Genomic DNA, 20106 nt, shown 5'->3' with positions numbered 1-20106 from the left:
TGGCCTCACCTTGAATATTGTGTGCAGTTTGGGGCACCGCAGCATAAGAGGGATCCAAAGTTGTTAGAGAGCATCCAAAGGAGGGCATCAAAGATGGTGAAGGGTCCAGAGGGGAAGCTGTATGAGGAGCAGCTGAGGTCACTTGATTTGCTCAGCCTAAATAAGAGGAGGTTGAGGGGAGACCTCATAGTGGTTTATAGATTCCTCACAGGCGGAAGCAGAGGGGCAAGCACTGATCTCTTTTTTCTGGTGACCAGTGACAGGACCCGAGGGAACTGCATGAAGCTGTGTCAGGGTAGGTTTAGGTTAGGCATTAAGAAAATGTTCTTCACCGAGAGGGTGGTTGGACACTGGAAGAGGCTCCCCAGGGAAGTGGTCACAGCACCAAACCTTCCAGAGTTCAAGAAACATTTGGACAACACTCTCGGGCACATGGTGTGATTCTTGGGGCTGTCCTAGGCAGGGTCAGGAGTTGGACTTGGGAATCTTTGTAGATCCAGCTTAGGATATTCTAGAATTCTAAATTTTTTTAGCTTGGAAGTTAGCCAGTGTAAAATACAGAAAATCACCAGGTGGGATCTCAAAGCTCAGGTTATGTTCTTCCTGGTTCATGTGTAACTAGGAATTCTTTTCAGGTTCCTAAAGTCATCAGTTGGAAACAAAGCTTCCATCCTACTATAAACTCTGAGTGGGCAATTTCACATTGCAGGAATGGAATTAAATTTACCTGTTTCTCTCTGCCTTGAGTTGAACAAGAATGCAGTTTGCTACAGAATAATTTTCCCCATCACCTAAGTCTGCAGACATAATTCTTACTGCAAGGCCCCAGTAATCTTGAGATTGTTTCTCTTTACAGTGTTACTGTCAATTCCAGAATTGCAGATCAGAATCACATCCCTGCTTTGTCTTCAGAAAACAAATATAGGATTCAAACCCATGGAAATAAGTACTAGGCCTTTATTATTTGCCTTCTTAATCTTTTGAGATTCTATTTTTCTGTGCTGTATTGAAACTAGAAGTTAATTCTCAATAAAAGTATAGATCTTCATTCAGGGGTTTTGTGCAGTGTCGTATGATTGCTAGAAACTGAGGGCCAGGGTTAAAAATCACCACCACCTAGGAGACTTAGGAATAATAGAAATGCTTCTCTAAGTGTAACACTGGTGATGTCAAGCAACAATGTGATCTTTGAAGTATAGGTACTTCCTTGTTTCTATTGTAGATCATCCTTATGATACCAGGAAGGAGGCCTCTGATTCAGGGCCCATGTTTGAGCTCAAGAAAGGTTGAAGATAGGGAGGAAGGGAACAAAGACTCATCTGGATTCTGGATGTTTCTGAGCTGGTTCAAACCCTAGAAATAAGTTTTGACACTTCTCAGGAATGAGAAAGCACTGTTGCTTATTGAACACTTCTAGCAGGCTTGTGGATGTGATTTTGGAAGTACTGGGGTAGATCATAAGTAAAAAAAAAAAAAGATGGGAGCAGGAAAGAAGTGGATGAAAAAGTGACTAGATTGGGCAGCAAATGAAAACAGGAAGGGAGAAGGATAGAGAGAGGCAAAGATAAGGCACTTTTAAGTTAGAAAATCACCATGCTTCTTTCTGCCATCTATAAATTATTTTTGAGAAAAATGTGTGATCTGCAGACCTCTCTTGTTCTTTATTCCTTTGGCACTTGGTGCAGCTTTCGTATATTTTTCCTACCTTCAGCTAGGATAGAGGAAAAAGTGTTAGATTTTGCTAGGGTACGTGAATTTCTCATCAGCTGTTCTTTATGCAGGATCCTACATCACTAAATTGTAAGGGTGGAATTGGTAAAGAACCTGGTGAGTTGAAGACTGGCATATTCAAATTGTTTTAAGAAAATTTCTCCACTAACACAACTTGTGAGTTTCTGGTGTTGCTTTAAGGAGGTAAATACAACATGATACTGGAATGGAATAGATTTGTGAATCTCCTTGTTCTGAGCACTAAAGGGTTGTCCAGTTGTAGGTGCTCGGTAGTGTATAAATGCTGATCATAATAAAATATTACACAGAAATTAAATTGCATGAATATAAATAAAGTAACCATTTGTATCTTAAGAAATTGCTGAATTCAAACAGCATCATTCTAATAGAATGAAATGTGACATGGAATGTCATGGAATCTATTTTGAAAGTATAAGCAGAATAAGAAATATTTGTCAATTTTTAGAAAGGCTGTTAAATATTGTCAGTAGCTACACTAACTAATTGTTATAAACTGAAGCAGAATGTTCTTTGGATTCCATATAGTACGTTCAGGTGCATGTTTGTGTGCATGTGTGGATATATATATAATTTGTATATGTTTTTATTACAGATCAGTTGTTGCAAAATATTATTATTGAATCACGGAAAATAAAGATCGCTGTAGTATCCCCACAAAATTTATGCTTTTTCTGCTGGCATATTTAACAAATGTAAATTTTAGAGCAGTATCATTTATGGAAAGCGGTAGAAATTTATTGTTCTGTGTTTCATAGGATGATTTTGATAAAACATGAATGAGGAATGATATAAAATGGAGCTGTGTTAATTTCAGTTTTTATTACAGCTACTGGGGAGAAAAATAACTTTGTCAAAAATAAAAGAATAAAAGAGGTAAGGGAAATAACCACTTCTGTTTGAGCCTTTAAGCCTGATACATGAATAGTATTTCTGAAAATCTGGACTCTTCTATTCTTTAAGTTTGTCATAGTATCCTAGTAGATGATGGGTAAGTATGGAAAGGAGTTTTGACCTATTTGCCTTCATACTCAGTTGACTGAGGGTCAACTTGCACAGTTGGTGACTGAGACAGCAGTATGTTGGCAGTTGGTGGCAGCAAGTTTGGGTACAGCTTTGTCAATCGAGTAGTGCTATTTTTCTCTGCCATGCCACTTCCTTTTGAGGTGCACTGTGCCAAAGAAACTCCCAGCTACAAGAGTTAACTCCCATCTTGGAGATCCAAGTGCCCTTGCAGATAGCGATAAGAGTTTACAGTAAAAGAGGACAGGATACATGATAAAACAGTTGTCAGCCATCCTGTGTACAAAGCTGGGAGAATTATCAGCAATCCCAGAGGGAAATGAGAGTTAGCAAGTCAGTAACAATGTACTTTATTCTGCAGGACCAGAGGTGGAAAACTTTCTGTAGGGTAGGATTGAAGAGCCCAAGTGAACCTACAAAGAAGTTCAACAGGAACATAAGGAATGTTAAAGGTATCAGATTTCCCCAACATCAGTCATGACTACATGTGTCTTGTTCCTTAGATTAAAAATTCTCATTCTAGTCCCAAATTGTAGCCCTAATGTTCTCATCTTTCTGTCTGATACACCTTGAAAGGGCGTATCAGTAAGGGATGGTATTGAATTCAGTGATTGCTAGCACACAAGTGCCACTGACAAAACTATTAGGCCTGCTGGACCTTGCAGGCTATACCAGAGCCACTTGCTCTTAAAAAAAAAAAAAAATCCTTGAAAGTTTCTGTTGGCTGCAACTGTTCACTTTTGAACATAAGGAAACAATACTGAATGGCAGTGTATTAGTGTTTGTCTATTATAGGGGTCTATGATTGAATATGCTCAAAAATTTGGGGCAGCTGGAGGTGTGGCAAGTAGTCCAGCTCATGGGGTGTCCAAGCTCTAATAACCTTTATCAGAAATGTGTTTTGTTTTCCATATTCTAACCCTGTATGATTCGTGACACTAAGAAGGAACTGATGGCAGTGTTGGATCAAGGGTTGGACTTGATGATCTCGGAGGTCTTTTCCAACCGGGTTGATTCTATGATTCTGTGACTCAGAACTTCAAAATATGCAAAAGCATTGTGAAAATACAACTTAGGGGGATTATTTAATTACCTAAAACTGTTCCTGTATTCCAACCCGAAGGAACTTCCGTAGTTACGATTTTATAGTTGTGATAGAAAACAGGTGCATCACTATGTGTTGGTTCTTGCAGAACAAAACTGCCTGGAAGTTATTTCCTTACTTCACTGACATGACCTGTTCATTCCTATTTTATGCAGCGATCACATTCTCTTATTGCCTGTCATTCTCAAGGGAAAGTTTCTGGTTGACTAATTATGCCCAGGAGCGTATGGTAGCAGGGCAGCTTCATGCCAGCTTCTAGTATCCTTGCCTTTGAAGAAGTTAAACAGCAACATTTGCATCTCCTCCTGAGGAGTGCATATTATTCTTCATTCAGCATGAGAATGTTTTGTGTGCTTGGGAGTGCCCTTGGTTAGTCAGGCAGCAGTCTGATTCTCCCATGGTAGCTATTCCTTATTTTTATTTTTTTTTGATGGGGGAAAAAAAGGAAGAGAATACTTCAACTTGTTCATTTTTTACACATACAAGAAAAATGTAATGTTGAGAGTGAGAGGGATGGATAACAAAATGAATATTTGTTCACCAAAGGCTTTCTGGAGAAGCTGGACAAATGGGCAAAAATCTAAGTTTTATCTTGTGCCTGGATGATTTTCCATTCGGAAAGTTATATTTCAGGATAGAGGTTGTTTCTGGGAAACTGCATGATTCTGGATAGCAAGGTGGGAAGATAATTGGATGAGCTATGTAAGGTCTTCATTACTTAACTTGATATTTGGGTATAATACAGCTTGGCCCATTCTGTCCATCCAGGATTCCTGGGGAAATTTGTCATTTCTCCTAATGCAGGTATCATTTGTATTTTAACCTCGGGAGAAGTAGCAATCTCTAGAAAGTCCTGCTGCAAAACTAAATAGTACAGGGCTATTGAAAGATACTGTTATGCACAACTTGAAGTGAGAAGCAGAATTATTCTGGAAAAAAAATTGTGGACAAGCAAAGGACTTGTCTCTGCTCATAAAATGGTAATCAACATAGTCAGTGAAGTGCAGTGTAAAGCACTGCAGGACATGCCCGCAGTACTTTGCTTTGCATTTGATAATTTGCAAAACAGAGCTTACTTATTTATCACCAATTCTGTCATACTGTATTTAGCAGGAGAAAGCAATTTGACATTCTCTTGTGGATTGAGTTTCCCTGCCAGATTCTGGATCTAGAAGTCCTACTTTCCTTTCAGGAGGATTTTCTGGTATGCTCTTAATTTGTTTGAAACCATCCAACCAATTACTACCGTTGCTGTTTTTTAGATCTGCTGTTTGTGTTTTTAATGAGGATAGTCAATATAGCACATTATCCACATTTAGCATATTATCCAAATTCTTTTATAATGGGGATTGATTTTTAACCAAAAAGCTAGTCACAGGGATTTCTTGTTACTGCCGATTTATCTAGTACTACATTGTGATATTTAAGTTTATGTTGTACTAGTTTATAATTTGGTTTGCAAGTACTATTGAATCCATTATAGCACAATATTGCATAAGATAACAAGAGTAATTTACTCATACATTTTCAGGAAAACATGTTTTGTTCTTCATTGCTTTTATTTGGTTCTTAAAATGTTACAGTTATATGACTCTTTCAGTTAAGTGTTGGGACTGCAGAGGATCCTAGATAATCTCGTCTTTTTTATGTGGGTAACAAAGAGATGGCAGACATAGGCATGAAGTTAGTCCTTGTGGAGTTGTCTGTATAACCAAATTTGGAAAGATGGAGTATAATGAAAAAAGATTTAAGAAGTTTTTACATGTTTGTAGGCTCTAGTTTCTGTTTTTGTAGTTTGAAGGACTTCACTTCTGTGCCTCCTAGTACGTAACACTTCATTACCTGGACAGTTTGCATGAAAAAATGGAATGAATTTTCAAATAAAAAATAAATACATAATATTTCAGAAGTATCAATTTGGGGTTTAATGTCTTTTTTTTTTTTTTTTTAAATTCCATGAAGCATAACTACAGGCCATCCAAATCAAGTCAGTAGCTTCCTCCAGCTCAAAATTGTCAAGGTATTGGGTTTAAGAGCCCAATTTAGCTAAGAAGTGTCTGCTCTCTGGGTTGTACACCAAGAATTTTAGAACAAAAGTAAGCTTTCCAGCAAATGTTGAACCATGAGATCTGGGAAAACAGGAAAAAAAATCCCAAGGGATGAGAAAGAAATCCCCTTAAGCGTGAACATCCTGCATATGCAACCTCTCGTGTGTGGTTAAGTGCTCTTTAGAATAAGCAGAGTTTTGGTAGTCTAGAGCTGTTTCCAACATTAGGCAGGAGAAATATGTTAAATATGCTCAGTGGTGAAATTTCCATCTCATCTATGAGTCTATTCTATATGATTTGTAGCAGCTTGACCCAAGTGGCAGCTCATGGGCCAGCCTGGCCTATACCATGATTCCATTCGTCCTCCCACCTTTTCCTCAGAGAAGATGGACAGTGACTCTTTTGGACTTGAAAGTCAAATGACTCTCTTTATATGTGGGCAGCTACTTGGAGCAAGACCTGCTACCACAGCAATACTGTATAAAAAGTGATGGGAATTAAACAGTGGCATGCCTCTCATTATCCATATCTTCTGTGTTGCAGTCAGTTTCCCCACTGGCACAGCTGACAACTAGAGCATAGGAGTCTCATAGTTGTGATCTGGAAGTATAGCTACAGAAATGGAGTCAGGCAGATTTAAGTTATGATTCTGTAAAGCGTGACTTGTCCTCTAATCTGAAAGCAATAGTGGTATAGATAAGGGAAGGAAGACCTTTACCTGAATAAAGAATAACCATCTGGCTTTACACTGGAGACAGTTTGTGCAAGACTTTTGGCAGCTTCCTGCTTTGTCTTTGGGTGGGCAACAATTGAAGAATTACTTGTGATGTCTTCTGATTGGTTTCCACCTCATTCATATATAATTTATTTTATGCTTAACTCTACACCCATGAATAGTCCCTCTGAGGTAAAGAGAACAGCTGTTGTGTGCTGAAGTACCTTGACTATTGAACTCATTTTTCCTCCATGCTCAGAGCTGCCCAAGAGTTATTAAGACATTTGACAGCAGTATGCCAGAATGCTGGCAAGCCTCTGCCTGTACCATTATTCTCCTGTCTTCTCTCTCTTCCTGCATTACAGCCTTATTGTAGGTTCTTCTTGCTTATTACCATCTTTTCTCATGCTGACCCTTATGCTTAGAATTTCTCTCTGATTGCATCAGAAAGCTGTTCTTACTTTATATGTGTTTGCAAACAGTAACCTGTTTTTCTTGACTGAATTCCTCTTTAAAACACACATCCTGTGTGTTTTATGCACACATCACTATGTGCATAAAAGAAAAGAATAGTGTTATGTATATTAAACTAAAATGTATCCATTTCACTGCCTGTTCTGTACTGAATAACTAATTCACGTTCTCTCTTTTTATTGCATATTTTAAGTTTATTTGGACAGAGGTCCCCTCTTTCAGTGGTTTGCCAAGTGCCATGTAAGTTAATTGTGCTTAGTAAATAGCAATAGGGTCATGTTAAATTTTAGCTTTTGCCTTTGATGTTATAACTGTCTCTGGGATCCAATACAGCAATATTCAACTCCAAGAGAGGCTCCAAGTGAAAGAGTTACTTGTTCTTGTCCTGTTGGACAACTTTTCTCAACTCTAATCTGTTGTGCTCTCTGGCATAACTGAGGACCCCTTTTCAGGGGAGATCTGTAACTAAAATGAAGAGTTACTGCAGATCAGGACAGAGGTGGCTTGGCAAAGCTGGATGAGATTAGCATACTGCAGGCTTTTTTCTTCAGCCAATGCTGCAGTTTCCTCATTTTGCGTCACTTGCAAATCAATTTAAGGATAAATAAATAAATAAAATCGTTAAGTCTTGGCAATTATAGCATTGTTCTTAGAATAATTTTTATGAGTATTTACTGGGGATTTTGTACTGTTTTCAGCCTGGTTTACTAAATATGTGGTATATTAGCACTGCTGTGTTCCTCACTGACAACTTTTCCTTCCTAAATGAGTAATCTGAAACAAGCAAACTTAGGCCTGTAGACAGTGCATCCATTCTTACCAGCTACCTTCTTTGAACTGCTTCAAATTAGTCCACATGTTCCTGGGGTGTCTGCCACAATTTTTTGGATGACAGTGTGAAAGACACAAGAATATTGCATAATATACTTTCTAGACTCTGAAAGATATTTAGGCAATGGGGAAAAAAGTTATGTTATACTGATTTTATATAGGTTTTCTCTTGTGTTGTGGGATCCCCTGAGTAATTATCCTGATAAATAGGGCACCATTTTTTTTATTTGCCAACTGTAGAGGTCTGAAGACTATACGATTAGTGTATAAAGCTATTATGTAAATCCTCTTTGCCCCAGTTTAAGTTAATGCTCTACATATGGCATGCCTGGTAGGGTGAAAATTCATGTTCCCCTTTACCCAAGCAATGCCTGGCAGTGCTGCTCTTGGTGTGTTGTTAGAATAGGAGAGCTGGTCAAGGGGTTTGTAAGTAGTGAAGAAATTACTTTAGTTTTTCATGTATAGGATACAGATGACTCACTCCTTCTGTGTTTTAGAACTGACATGAGACTTCTGTAAATAGCACATGTTCAGAAATAGGACATCTCCCACCCCCATTAGCTATGATATGAAGGTAATGTAGCTATTTGATTTTAAAACAAAAAGCAGGAGCGAATTTCAGCACTAGTGGCAATCTAGAATTGCAATCTAGACAAGGGAAAAATTTACTTGCACTTCCTGTCAATAGGACAGATTACTAGTTATCGTCTAGCTACTGTCTATTAGATAAAGAGAAAATAAATGAGGGTGGCCAAGACGATTGATAGGAGATGGACAGAGGGTTTTCTTTTTTTCTTTCTCTCTTTCAGAACAGTATTTCAAGATCTTGCAATAAAGTCTGAGAGTTTCTGAAAGGGAAAAAGTAAGATTGGTAAAAATATCAGCAGTGTGCTGATAGTTGAAGAGTTTGAAAGAAGTTTTGTTATGCTGTATGCATTTTTTTTTTTAATATAGAACAGTCATGTTGTGACTAAGAATTCCTTGATTACAAAGTTGAGAAAGGAGAGAGTCATACCTCTCTCCTGGAAATTCTGGATTCCTACCATATTTACCTATCTCACAACCTGGATGCATAGGGGCAATAAGAAAGAACCCAAACCAAAAAAGAAATGAAGAAGGGAATGGAAGGTAAGTATGAAGTCCTGCACCTGGGATGGAATTAGCCCATGCAGTAACAACCGGATGGGGACAGACTGGGTAGAAAGGTCTGCAGAAAAAGGCCTGGGGACTCTGCTTGATGACAAATTGAACATCAGAAAACAGTTTGTCCTTGAAGCAAAGAAGGCCAATTACATACTGGGTTGTATTAGCAAAAGTTTAGCCAGCAGGGTGAGGTAGATGATTATTCCCTCTATTTGATGTTTGTGAGACCAGGCGTGTAATACTGTGCTCCACAACACAAAAAAGCACAGAAAAGCCATGCTTGCATATGTGTAGTGGTAGACTACCAATAACCTTCTGGTAGATTTAGAGGACTTAGGCAGGTTAATTTGAGTAGCAAGATTCTGTATGTCAGCTGCCTGTGTTGATTGTCCACACACTTGCCCCGACTCCACAACAACGTCTGTGTGGCAGCTTACTTCCTTTTCAGCTGAGAACTGAAGTAACTCTGTTTTAGCATAGGATACAAACGTGTATTCTGGTTGTTTCTCAGCAGTTGGTACAAGTTAACTACTTGCCTCATGGTAACCTGTGCATACATCACAGTTGAGAATTAACCTTTTTATTTGTACCTTACAGCAGCACAGCTGCTTTCTGAATCATTCAACTTCACATTATTGTTTTCCTTATATACTCACTGTCATGAAAGAATGACCAAAATCCCTTAAAAGCCAGTGATGTGAAGATACAGTCTTATGTATGAAAATATACAATATATTTAAAAGCTCCACAGCTGCTGCATGGACATCCTCTGTTACTTCTTTACACATATTTTTGCTAGATCTCCACAGCCCAGTTTTCAAGTTGAAGTGTGTGCCAGTTTCACAAGTTCTTAAACTTCCATCTCTTTTTGGGATTAATTCAGTGATTCCCACAGGTGAACGAGATTGTTCCTATTTATAGAATAGCCTTCAACACACATTCAGTGCTGAAGTTTGTCACCAATGCAGAAAAGTAGATCTTTCTTTAAAGAAAGTCAAAACACATAGTAAACAACTCTGTAACTAAACGTAACGAGAGGATGAGAAAGGAAACATGAGAAAACATACAGAAATGATTGGGTTGTGGATAAAGGTAATCTGCATCTGGCCTGAAAGCTAAATGAATGCTCTGCTGTTGTTTTCAGTCAAGATGATAATGTAGGGTGTGTAGGGAAGGCAGGCTAGCTCTTGGGAAGGGGTATATATAGAAATGGAAATTACCATTTCTGAGGTGAAAGCAAACTGCAAAGAATTTAATGTATTGAAACTGAACAGACCGGATAATCCCTACCTCAGAATATTGAAGTAACCAGCCCATGAAATTGTAAATCTACTGGTTAGGATTTTTTTAGAATTTATAGATAGCAGGTTGTTTTATATGGCTGGAAAAGGGTAGCTGTGGTGTCTGTCTTTAAAAACAGAGCAGAGACATCTACCTGACTACAAACTTGTTAGTTTGATCTCAGTGCATTATCTTAGAACACATTTTGAGGAAGGGAATGCTTACAGGCATGGAGGTGAACAGCAAATGAGATGAAATGTGCCCAGTTTACCAAGAGAGGTGCTACTACTACACTAATCTACTATCTAACATTATAACTAATTTTTAAAAAGGGGTTGGAGTGCTTATTTATCTGAATTTCAGCAAAATATCTGATGCATTATTACATGGGGAAATACTAGTTAAAACAAAATGAAGTTTAGAATAAGGAGTGAAAGGGTGGGCAAGAGAATCAATGCAATTGTAATAAATCAGTTAGTAAAGCTGAAGAGTGCTAGATAGAGAAAATAATGCTGGAGTACCTCAAAGATGATATTTCAGAATATTTTAATGCTTTCTTTTTAAGGAAGTTGGCATGAAAAATAGGAAGGCTGAAAGTTGCTGGAATAGTGGTCAGAAGTGCTGGACAGAAAAAGAAGATGCATAATATGGATAGCATGCAATTGTAACAGTTCTTTTAATATGTTGGAAATGCTGTTGTTTGAAAATGACTAAAAGAGAAAGAATGGAATATGGCTGTCAGCTGCAAGGTGGTTATGAACTGTGTCTGTGAGGCAATCCTAAAGGAGAGCAAATGTGATCATAAAAAGGTTCAGGCAGGAAAGGTGTTTCTACCAAACTGGGAAATACTGAAACCATTATACTTCTGTAGTGCAGTTCTTACCTGCAATGCTACACATCCAGAACGCTAAATGATCTCTTTAGAATAGGTGATTGTAATTTGGAAAATAAGCAGAGGGGAGGAATTGCTTTGGCTTGTCAGGTTATTGAAGTAGCAGCAGAGGAGTGGAATGCTGCTTACTATGAATGCATTGTGGAGAGAACACCACAGCACTGGGAAGAGCTATGTATGCTGAAAGGAAGTACAGTGCCATTCTTGCGGTCTATAACATGTTGCCCAAAATTCTTTTCTGGATTATGAGACATTTAAATATTGGATCTATTTAAAAAAATGAATAAATGAATCTTTAAAAGATTCAAGATCTTATTTTTCAGGTCTGTTACGAAGACTGTTGTATTAGGGGATGCCCTGGTACATTTACCTGTTTTCCTAGAATGGGTGAGCCTTGCTGCTCTTGGACAATAGGATGTTTCTACTCTTTCCCATTTGACCTGTTAGCAGGAAAAATTACAGTTACAAATGTAGGATGTTACTTGGCTAGAGATGTGCAAAGCAGATGTTTAGGGCATTATCTGGTTAGTTGGGTTATTTAATTGAGGGAATATCTTTTAAACTCTGAACTATAAACAGTACTGAGAGAGTTCTTGAATGCCTTCTTCCTGACATTCTAATTTGGCATTTATTCAGGATGGCGAGAAAGCTCAGATCTCCACTTTCATGATGACAACCCTGAACTAGTTGCTTTTCAGACTGCTGTCTGATACCTCTTTACAGATATTCTGGGTTTTGATCAGTAAAGAGTTGTCATAACTCTGACTAAATTTCTCCCGCTTTTTTCAATGGTTCAGTTTTCAATCTCTTCTAAAGTGAAAACACTATTTGTTCTGCTAACCACAGTGCTCAATAGTACACTGAGCATGGAATTTAAATGTAAAACAGTTTGCTTCATAAACAGCTGAACTAATGAGGACTGATTGTCTACTGAAATGTATCCTGTTATCCTCATCTACCTCTCTACAAAACATTCACAGATACTTATATCACTTACTTAGTTGGAGAATTAACAACAGACAGAGTGGCTAGTGCAAACCCATTCACATGCTAAAGTCTTGGGTAAAGTCTGAGGTGTAATTACCTTCCTTCAGTGGGAACACTCACTTTGTTCTTCTTCCTATGCTTCCTTAGTTGCCGATTTTCATAAAACTGGCAAGAATTTCATCTGTTGAAACTGCTGACACTCTGTCAAATTTAGATGAAATTAGCCAGAAGTCATGAATGGGAAATACCTAGAGAGGCAAACATTCCTTTTCGCAAGAAATGAAGTTAAAGACCTTCAGAGGAAACAAATCTGCAGTCACTTCAGATCTCAATCATACCTAATAGAAAAGGTGAAAGCCTCTGTGTGTCTTCCATCACAAATAATTTAAAAAATACAGCTCTGAAAAGTCTCATGAGGAGAGAAGGTGATGCAGAAAGCTGCGTGGTGCAGGAGAGACGAGTTCTTATTATGTCTCTCCATCTCGATCCTCTGTGCTAGATTCTTGCAGGCAACAAAAGCATTTCTTTGGAGACATTCAAGTATCCATCTTATTTCAGACAATAGGAGTAAATGACTGACAGACTTGTAGGTATTTCTAGACAACTGGAAAAAAACTGAGAAAAACTATGAGGATTTATAAAGGATTTGTTTTTTTTTCTCAGAGTCTGAATTAAATAGCCAGGATCTGGATCTTTGCTTACTTACACTGTAGCTGTATAACACTGAATTGACTGATTCCACTGGATCTACTCTGTATTTGGTGAAAATTAAGATAAGAATCAGGTACCATTTTACCATTCTGATCAACAGACTCTCAACCAACTGATCCATCTTTTTGTAAGCTAATTGAATGATAACACTGAATGAAAGAGGACACATTTTGACATAATTGGGATCAGGAGACTTGCTTTCTCTTTTTTACCCCCTGAGTGGACAAGCTGTTGATGTTCTCTTAAAGGTTCTTATGATACATGAAATATTTAATGTCTTTTGGAATTACATTTCTTGCTCCTAAAAATACTACATGTATAGTGTGTATATTTTAAAATGTCAAGCCATTTATTGACAGAAGTGTGAACACAGTAGACTTAAACAGGTTGTGTATGTTCTATTTTATTTGAATGCAAACAGAATATACAGAATATGAGTAAACAGTATATACAGAATATGAAGTGTGTATGTTTTTCTGTATCACCTCTGTGCATATTTCCATGATTCCACAGGTGGGATGGATGGCTTTGGAGGCACTGATACACAAACAAAATTTTAATTTGCCTTATGCTTCCAAATAAAGGGAGGCTGTTTACAATGTTCCTATTTTTTGAAATTCTGGATTATTTGAAAATGAAAATATTTAAGATAAATTTTGGTTACTTGATTTTTGCAGATTGGATATATTTCCCATGTTAGTAAGAATCCAGTTATAACTGCAACTATATCCTTCTTTTCCTACTTGTTTTGAATCTACTGAAATTACCAAGTGACTTGTACTGATTTAGAGAGTTTGGGTATTTTTTTTTCCTCAAATGTTTTTTGCAGCAAAAATCAGGAAGGCAGGAGGTGGGACAATGAGAATATGAATCCTTTCATCCTTTTGATTGGGTGGGAGCTGGATGTGAAACAGTTGAACAAGCAGAAGAATTCCTGGTAGTCTTCCTACACTTTCCTATAGAGTTCATGTAGCTAATGTTGCTGGTATTGACCATCTTTTTGGCTATAAAGAGAATAGATGTGGTTTAGTACACTATTTGTAGGATATAATTCTTGTTCTCCTCCTAAATTCTCATTCCACCTCCTCTATAGATTTACTGATGATCCTAAGTGATCTCTCCTTGGGTTTCCCTTCTGTATGGTGGATGACATTGCTTTGAAAATGCAATGAGCAGCAGTCAGGGGAGGGTAGGCGAGGTGGATTTGGGGGTAAGCAGGGGAATTGAAGCTTAATTTTTGAAACAATGTGTATGTTGCAAGGGGAAGGAATCCATGTTCTGTAGTCTTAGGTAAGTATAGAACAGCTCTTGCAGAAAATATCTTCAAAAATTCACTTGCTCTGAAGGAGCTATTGTCAGTCTTGAATATGGGCAGCTCTAATACAGAACCATTGTGTAAAATCTAGACTTAGATTTTTCTTCTGTTGACTTTGCTGATACATTGAGAAGGGAGCAGACATAGACTGACTCAGGCCACTTTTCATTTGGAAGGCTTCATTTTCATGAAGGGCTTAAATTAAACTATATAAATATAAAGAATGTATACACACACATTGCACTGTGAATCTTACAAGATTTTTCATACTTTCCCTTTTCTCTGATTTCATAGACAGCTCTGTATGAATGATTCTAGGAAGAAGGACAGTGAAATGGTAAAGGTGCTTTTCTCTGTAGGAATGCTTAAAATAGTAATTGAACTATGATTCTACTTCATGCTTCTGATGAAAAACTTTAACTTGAAAATTAAGGTTGGAATTCAAATACCACTTAGAATAAAACTGAGAGCAAAATTCTGTTTTCAGAACAATAATTTTTAAGGGTGCTCATTATTGCTGTGTTTTCCTCTAGGCCAGTAGCAAAACTGCCATCCTTCTCAGTGAGAGGAAAACTAGGCTTGTACTGGGCATTTCTGGAGGTTGCACTTTAATATGTTGTCTAAAGAAATATTAGGGTGGAAATGGAAGATTTTCACAGAAGGGCAAAACAAACAAACCCTCTCTTCGTATGTTTGGGAAACTGGCCAAATACAATGAAGGTTACTTGGATAACCTTTACTCTGTAAGTGCAATGCTGCCAGCTTCTCACATCCCTCTTAGCTGATCCTGTGGACCTTGTTTTGGATAGCAATTCTTCAAGGAATGGGTTTACAAAGCCTCACATGAATTTTTGTAAGATTGCAGATGTCAAAAATCAGAAAAGTTGCTGTAGATTTTGTGCACTGTAGGCGAGGTTTTGTACAAAGTGTGTATTGGCCACATCCATGTTTTGTTTTCAGTGTTCTCCACTACCTCCTTTTAATTTAACCTCCACTACTGTTTAATCTGTGTACCCTGAGAAGTGCATGCAAATCACAGAGATAAAACACAAAACCTTTCCTTGTATCATCTTTTTAAAATCATAGGGTAGATGGTCCAAAAATTAGAAAAGAAGTGGCCAACAGAAGCCTTTCAACAGACAGTTTCAGAAGCGAGTAAGACCTCCTCTGTAGGGACATGCATAAGGTGTTCCTCCCTCTTGATAGTTCTTGATTTCAAATGATACAAGAATGAATGAAAGATTTCAATTTGGTAGAAATTTCCCAACACATACAGAAGTTATTAGGGACAACAAAGAATAATTGCACAAGCCTTGTTTCTTTAGGAAACTTAATTAAAAACACAGGTGAAATTCAGTTTTAACAAGGTAGTATTGTGTATTTTGCTCATGGCATTTTTTTTCTAAGAAGAATGAGAACATTGTAACAACATTGTAACAGTGCTTTTCTAGTTCTCTTTTGTTTTCTGGAAGTATTTTTTGTCTGTTTGTTTATTGAACCTTACTCCACCAAAAAAAACCCCTATTTTTTTCCTGAGGATTCCTTTAAATTCTTTACCGTTTTTGTAAATAGCTAAAATTGGCTGCGTTTGTGCTAGTTCATCTTTTACATTCCTTGTAGACTGGAATGTGTGTTGAGCTTGTAAACCCTTTGGATTACACAGAGACCTAATTGTTTATGCAATCAGACTTTTTCATCATGACACTCAGTTGGAGTGAATATTTAAAAATACACACCATATATGGTCTGATGCCAGAGGCAAGCTTATGCTCACATTGTAATGTGAGAGGTGATAAATACAAAAATTATATATGTGTAATTATGTATATAAAGGATTTTTCTCCTACTTAAATTGATGCTTATTCTTTTGGGCTCTTAAACTGGTTAAAATTTTTATCTGCTGATAGACTAGAAGCATAAAGAAGAAATCCAGTGGATATGAAATTATTTTGCCTCAGAAATTGTCAGCAGAGACCTATTCTCTCATTAAACTGCGTATATCAATTTTCTTGCAAAACGGTATATGATTTTTTTAGTTTTCTGATTGTTTTTCAAAATCTTGAGTAGTGTTGCTGTGAAATATGAGATTTTAAGTTGGCATTGATTGTTTCACTTTGATGAGATGTAAATAGTATTATTGGATTTCCCATCAACTTCAGACTTCGTAGGCACATGTACATGATTCAGTAATGATCAGATAAATGCAAATAGCCAACTTGATTCCCTCTTTTTTTTTTTTTTTTGAGAAAGGTAATAAGAATATAGATTGCATTCTCCCAGCTCCTACAGTGGGAATTATTATACTGTTGAATTTAGATGATTTTACCTCATTTATTTGTTTCTCCATTGTTTGAAATACCTGGAAAGAAGGATTAGGAGTTAAGTATGCAGCCCTTTCATTCTCCTCATAGGCCTTAATATTTGAGTCACAAGGGCAGAGGACTTGGCTGGGAAGAGAGTAACTACACAGACTGACTTCTAAACCTTTCAGTGTCATCTTTGAAGTACAGCAGCATCTCAAAGGAATCCTGGTGCTCTTTATGCATGCATCAATTTGGCTGAACCTTACTTTATTACGGCTTTTTAAGTTAACAGTATTCAAACTACTGTGGTAGCAACTAGTAAGTGCTGTAATGAGCAATTTGTAGGAAGCATAGTAATACTGACAGGTTTGAAACCAGGTGACTGAAAGGGCAGTTGGATGATCATTTATCTGGTCTCCACATATGGTAAACAATCTCTGTTAACCCCCAAAATAACTCTTGGGCAGCTGCTGCTCTTTCAGCTGTTCATTTAGCTGCTACAAGAGAAGTCCTGGGACTTTCAGGGAATGTTTCTCTAATCCGCAGCACCAGGTACCTCCTGCTAGGCCAAAGGCACTCTATGTTAATTCTGTCTTTGTATTTTCATGCCCCAAATCTGACTGCTGTGTAGAACGTGTGAAAATTAAAGCTCTCTGTAATTAGGAAAAGGTACAGAAGGGACAAGCATAGGAGTGAGCTGAAGATTGCTGTTTTACACCTCTTCTTCTGTTAAGAGTAGAATATCATTTGAGTCAGGAAAGTTGGGTTTTTTTCCTCCCCTGTCCTGGATGTTACCCTTTTGAAGGAGGTTGCTCCTCGCCTCCTAGTATTGTCCTGGCATTTGGATATAAGGAATAACTGTTTTATTATGAACAAAAATACATGTATTAACTGTAAATTAAGATTAGTAAATTTCCATGTATACATTATACATATTTATTTTTAGAAAGTTTTGTAGAAATAACTTTAATCAGGTAGATCACAGTCCTGAATGATTTTTTTTTTTTGTCATGCAAAGAATTTTATTAATATAAATCTATATTTTCTGACTGGAAAAAAGAATTCATGAAAAGTAAACCTGAAAAATGATCTTATTGTCGGAGTGGGCTTCCATTTTTCCACCTCTGGCAATTGTGCCTTACTAACTTCGTAGTTTTGGGACCTTATGAAAACTGGTGCCAAGCAAGTTGTGGTTTTCAGTCTTTCCAGACTGAATTCCCATATAAACATTTTTACAAAATAATTGACAATACCTTTTATCCTGTTTGATATGTTCTTTAGACAGGGAAATGACTGCAGCATTTATTCATATGAATAGACTCTTGGCCAATCTTACCATAATTATGACACATAATTTCTATTCAGTAAATCATTTTGGTCTTGGAGAGTGCATGATACTTCTTTCTACTTTCTTGAAGACTGAAACATCTCATGAACTCTAGGTGGATTATGTAAATGCTGATAACATGATCAAGGCATCAGCAGTTTGCCTCTTTAGTTTCAGTGGATCAAAACTGGGATTTGAATTGTAATTTTATTCTAAAAGTTGTTTCTTAGTTTCAGAACTGATAAGACACTGTAGAAAATGAAGAAAATAAAATTCTGGTACCCTCTGCAAATCCAAGATTCTGAAGGAAGGACCCAGCTCATTATCTCTACCTAACACTTAGAGATATTGGGTTGAGTGTACCTGCTTCTAACTGCTGTTCTAGAATTGACAACTGTGTAAGCAAGACTGAGGTTGAGGTTTGCAATCCATAAGAAAAAAAAAATGCAAATTTCAAACTCTTCTATAACATGGTTGTAAAAAGACATGTATAATGTCGAAGTGGTTTTGGGGTAAACCACTACATGATTTGTGTTTAGCAATGTCTTCTCCCCCAAGCTGTTCTCACACTTTCCTTCCCCACACCTCATTTTTTTTCCTCCCCCTCTTTAACTTGGCTTTACTACAGGAGTGGAATTTTCTCAATGGTAACAAAGCATTTTCTCAAGGACTGATCTCAATATGTAGTTGAACTGTTGGAAAGTACAGCTGTATAAAGCCAGATCTAGTGTATTTGCAGTCTTGTCTTGCTGATCCTTGGGAAGTTCTACTCTCCTCTTATTTCAGAAATACATAAAGGACTTCACTAAAGATAGGAAATACTGAGCCTTTTATTTAAGTAGGAGATGGAGAAAACACATACACAGTTTTATTTACAGGTTCAAGGCCAATGTGTGGACAAGGTCTGTGAGGTAGTCGCTTTTTCCCACTGAAAGGTAGAAATGGCCATAGCAGACAAACTGCATCAATTTGAAAATGTAGGGTTATGGATCTCGTGCACTATTTAGTAAAGTGGGGTGGTATTTCTCCAGGGCAAAGACTCCAAGTACAAATGTTACAGTGCCTATGTTCTTGCATGTTGTAATATCACCCCCATTCAGCACACACCAGTGATGTAACAATATGCCCCACAGTATGCACTTCATGGTTCATACTCCTTGTCTCATTGTGGAATACAGAAACAGGGTTTTCCGGTTTGTTTCAAGTGCTCATCTATTCCCTTGACAAAGAAGGACAGACAGCTCCATCCATGCCTGAAGTACTTTGTTTAATATATCGTCTCTCCAAGACACATTTTGAAAGGGTGCAGCCTTAAATACGGTGCTGTCAAGGAGAGTTATGGCTACAACTTTTATTACTGCTACTTGCGAGAGCAAAGAGATAAAGCACAGGAAACATGCAATAATGATGGACGTGTTCTTCTGACACACACTGCTGTAGCTGCAGCCACTGATTTTGTGTTAGCAGAAGATGCTGCCCAGAGTGTATAGGCATATCATAGTCAAAATGCTCATGTGAGGAATTATGCCATTTGAAAGTTTTGTTAAAAAGAAAGGGGAAAAAAAAAAGTCTTAACAGCTGTTGGAATTATGTCTTTCCAGCAGTTACTGAACTGGGCTGGAAATGAGCCAAAAAGTTGAGCTAAAAATATTTGTATGCAGTTACCAACCTTTTTTTAATCACAGGGGTCTGACTTCAGTAGCCAAGGAAGTGGCATCAGTGCTTTGGTATTTCCACGATGGTTGTACTGTTTCAGCCATCTCACACAAAGAAACAGACAATATCTCCCTGAAGCTGCCAGTGGCAAAATGCACCATCTTCTTAGCACACAGAGCTGGTGTAGAGAAGAGGGACATCAGGTCTTTTCTGCTCAATGCAGGAAGCTGCCTGGTGATCCCACTGCACTCGGCATAATGGGAGACATGGTACTGCAAGTGCAAACAACTGCCTGTAGTACACATTTCTCTTCCCATCACTTAAAAAATAGTTTGGAATGAATTAAAAATAACTGTCTGGAATTCTGTGATACTAGCTGGGACTGTTTTAATGTCCATGGTAAACATGATGCAGCCAGCTTTCTAGAAATACAGATCTTGCAAGTTATCCCCATAATGTATAACTGCAATAGAGACTATTAGATGTGAATTTCCAAAATTTAATGTTGACTCTTGCCACCGCCATAACACAGTTTTAAGTCTGCTC

At 37.6% G+C, this 20106-nt stretch overlaps 1 protein-coding gene across 8 annotated transcripts in view; it reads left to right on the top strand.

Moving 5' to 3' along the window:
* LARGE1 (LARGE xylosyl- and glucuronyltransferase 1) overlaps positions 1–20106 on the top strand; it is a 293661-nt gene that overhangs the window by 38993 nt on the left and 234562 nt on the right. For 2 of the 8 annotated variants that reach the window (XM_064654909.1, XM_064654908.1), the window contains one exon: positions 3134–3224. The exons of 5 other annotated variants lie outside the window; for them this stretch is intronic. In XM_064654909.1, the coding sequence (XP_064510979.1) occupies positions 3216–3224 (9 nt within the window). In that variant the 5' untranslated portion in view covers positions 3134–3215. Of the gene's footprint in view, positions 1–3133; positions 3225–5019; positions 5082–20106 lie in introns of those variants that run through there. One more of the 8 variants, XM_064654911.1, reaches the window with a different exon arrangement.

The sequence above is a fragment of the Pseudopipra pipra genome, chromosome 5, assembly GCF_036250125.1.
Source record: "Pseudopipra pipra isolate bDixPip1 chromosome 5, bDixPip1.hap1, whole genome shotgun sequence".
In the NCBI taxonomy this organism is placed as follows: Eukaryota; Metazoa; Chordata; class Aves; order Passeriformes; family Pipridae; genus Pseudopipra; species Pseudopipra pipra.
Note: the sequence above shows the minus strand (reverse complement) of the source record. Positions and strands in the feature narration are given on the sequence as shown.